The sequence below is a fragment of the Carex rostrata genome, chromosome 8 (genome assembly GCF_964058835.1).
Source record: "Carex rostrata chromosome 8, lpCarRost1.2, whole genome shotgun sequence".
Lineage (NCBI taxonomy): Eukaryota > Viridiplantae > Streptophyta > Magnoliopsida > Poales > Cyperaceae > Carex > Carex rostrata.
Genome location: NC_135925.1, coordinates 10,535,638 through 10,538,987, shown reverse-complemented (window position 1 = coordinate 10,538,987; position 3,350 = coordinate 10,535,638). Strand labels below are relative to the sequence as shown.

General features: G+C 34.6%; 1 protein-coding gene across 1 annotated transcript; it reads right to left on the bottom strand.

The window, feature by feature from the left end:
• LOC144558234 (fasciclin-like arabinogalactan protein 7) lies at nt 1-1,971 on the bottom strand. Its single transcript, XM_078307033.1, has 2 exons — nt 1,870-1,971; nt 1-953 (listed from the first exon to the last, which is right to left on the bottom strand). The coding sequence occupies exon 2, from the start codon at nt 899-901 to the stop codon at nt 137-139; it is 765 nt and encodes a 254-aa protein (XP_078163159.1). The 5' UTR covers nt 902-953; nt 1,870-1,971; the 3' UTR covers nt 1-136.
• Between the last annotated feature and the right edge of the window lie 1,379 nt (nt 1,972-3,350).

The window sequence follows — 3,350 nt, the reverse complement described above, 5'->3', positions numbered from 1 at the left end:
TTATTGATATATATAACAATCCATTTATGACAACATATACTCTGTCCAAAAGAATGATTACAAATTTACCTTAAAACCAATATATTAAAATAGAAGAAAAAATAAAAATAGTGAAACAAAATGGAAGTATTCCCTCTCATAACATAAGCATAATCCCACCAAAAAGAGCCCATGAAAACAAGTAACTTGTGCTAACAACATGTGCTGAACTTTCCGAATCAGTGGATTTAGGGTTCGAGCCAGTCGAACTCGCCTTTGGTGCCAGATCTGATGGCTTAGACGATTCAGGTGCAGGTGCCGGTGCAGGAGCAAGTGGTGGGTCGGTACTAAAGATTTGCAGTGGAAGTAGAACCTTATTCACCTCATAAACAGCAACCGGTCGGGTAGAAAAAACACTACTTGTAACATTCGGGTTCGACCACATTGAGGCAACTTTAACGGTACCCATGTCGTAGGTCAAGTTCACGGTATATGCACCACCAGCAAAGGTGCTAACCGGGTTCAGAGCACTCAAATTTTTGAACTCTGCCAAGGAGTAATACTTTGGGAAACCATGGTACAGAAGAAGGGATTTGAGCTGGTCTTCCGTGAGATTCGAAAATGTGGTTTGCTTGAGCGAGGTAAATGCTGAGTTTTTAGGAACAAAAAGAGTGACACCTTCATCAGTATTGTTTGCTTGGTTCTGAAAGGTGTCGATTACTTTCGTTTTAACAACATAGTCAAGGAAGATTGAAAATGGGCCTGCGACCGACAAGAGGTCGGTTAAGTTGACATAATGAGGGGCCGGTGCGGGAGCCGGTGTCGGCGGCATGAACATAGGTGCTGGTGCTTGAGCAAGTGTAGGGGTGGAGATGAAAAGGGTAAAAATTATAGGGGTCAGAATGGAAACACTGAGCTTCATTGTCAGTTAGTGTTAATTACCTTTCCCTCTGGTCTTGGGTTCTTTTTGGAACCTGGCATAAAGTAAAGATTTGTTAATAATCATGTGGGACAAATTGAAAATTAGCATTGTGGGACAAATGGAAAATATATGTACATTTATTCTATACAAGGAGGGCTAGATCTCAGTTCAGAAAAAAATAATAATAATAATAATATTTTTTTATGTGAGAGGAGTTACGACAATTAATGTACTAAAAAACTTAACACTGATCAAGTTTAAGTACTTAATATGTACCGATTTATAGATCTTTCAAATAATTAATTGAAGCTAAGACACTACTCATCGACGACAGAGCAATAACAGATCAACAGAACTCAACTATTGATTTGGACTATTAAAGAAAGATGCCAATTACTCTTTCTGGAACAATGGTAGTTAACCACCGACTCGCTTTTAAGACAGTGTACTTAAAAATTGCAATCGCAGATCGAGTTAACTTGTGAAAGGGAGATCTCAGCTATGCATGCATCACCAGCCAACCATGGTGTATTTAAATTTTTTCTCACGGTTCTCTACGTAGACCAAAATAGAATCTACAACGAGTTATTTTTACTAAGAACAGACAATGCATAAATTTCATATTACAATAAGATCAAAAAGAGATCTTACCTTAATTGGACATAACACAATGTCCCAACAGCAAAACACATTGACCGAATTCCCAAGATCCAAATTTAAAGTGTATGAAGCTTATAGCAAACCATTATAAAAAGTTGGAACCACCAAACTGATGTAGATTCATGTTTAAAAATAAATAAAGAGCTTATCCTTTAACTTGAAGAAAAAGCAATAATTAAGAATTACCAACCAGCAGAGCTCAACTAGAAAAATGTATGTGCACTAAAATTAATAAGTTATCAGCATCATGAGTTTGCTCATAATACAGGTAAAACAATGGAGAGAAAGGCCAGAGTGGATAAACAGACCTGACACCAGAAGAGAAAGGAAGAGTAGAACAGAGAGAAACTGGAAGAAGTATGTATTTGTGACAAAAATTTGAATGGGTAGGAGTGAGAAGTATGTCTTATATATTAAAAAGTGGCGTGAGAGCTAATAATGTGACCATATGGGTGGCAGCTGTTGGGGCTAATATTTGGTACTCTTTTTTCTTTTTTATTTGGTACACTTTTTCTGGCCAAAGACAAAGAGAAAGCTTCTAGATTTTCTGTGGTATCAGAATGATGCCACTGGTACAGCACTCCTCCAATAGGAGAGCACCGCATGCTTTAAAGTTTGAAGAATCGTCCTGGAAGCCTCCTAAAAGTATATTAAAAATTAAAATATACCTCTGCCAGTGTTCTACTGCACAGTACTGTATATAGATCACATACAACTGAAGCCACGAGAGAACTCCCATATGATTAATATTGTTTCCACCAAACCAAAAAAATAGTGTCGGAACAAAAAATGGTCTACAAATGTAATTGAAACCGTGTCATTGATTTTGAACGGTCCGGATAAAAGAATAGGAGAATACTTCTTTTCTTGAATCCGCCGATTTCTGTATTATGTCCAAATGACCAGACCAAATAACAAGCCGATTTATTTATTATTTGAAACAAAATGACATGGCATAACAAAGTACGTCTTGTTAGACGTACTGCATTTTCAGTCCTGTAGTGTTTTAATTTTTTTAAATCGACATATTTAAACAGTGTACGTTCATCTAAGCATATATGAATGGATCAAATTGATCCCATTTATTTTTTAAAAATTTATATTGATGACATATTGTTAATACAGTTTAAGATAAAATATTATGAATAATGTGAAATTGACTCTCATTTATAATAGAAAAATTTTATACAGTTAATCTTTTCTCTTCTATTTACGTTTAATTTTTATAGTCTGAAAAATCTGACTCCACCTTTGCATTCAGATACGGACAAGACACATATACCACACGTCTACTTTTTCTATTTTTTAGATTATTTTATAATATTTTTTTCAATTATTTAACCACTTATTACAAATATTTTCTCAGATTATATCAAAACAACACAGAAAGACTACATAATATTTTGGAAAAAAAAAAACTGAAACTTACAGAAATACAGTTTAGGTTATTTTCAATTTTCTAGATTTTTTTAATATTATTATACATTTTTAAAGTAACAAATTATCAAAATCTAAAAGAAAAACCGGCGCGGCACATCAAAACATGCATTACCAAGTCATGTTGTGCTGTTAAATGTGCTGCTTACATCATCAGACTATGCGGCATGTCACATCTAAAAAATTTGACGTATTAACCAGTGTTGTAAATAACATTATGCGGTCGTCGGATGGACATGATACCGTCAAGTAATTAATCAAAAATAATCAGCCAATTAGTTAAAAAAATTCATAATAGTTTGATTACCGCCAACGACTAATCAGCCGATTAATTGAACTAAACAGATATTTT

Coding starts and splice junctions, on each gene's coding strand:
- LOC144558234 (XM_078307033.1), bottom strand. CDS start 901: ATGAAGCTCAGTGTTTCCATTCTGACCCCTATAATTTTTACCCTTTTC.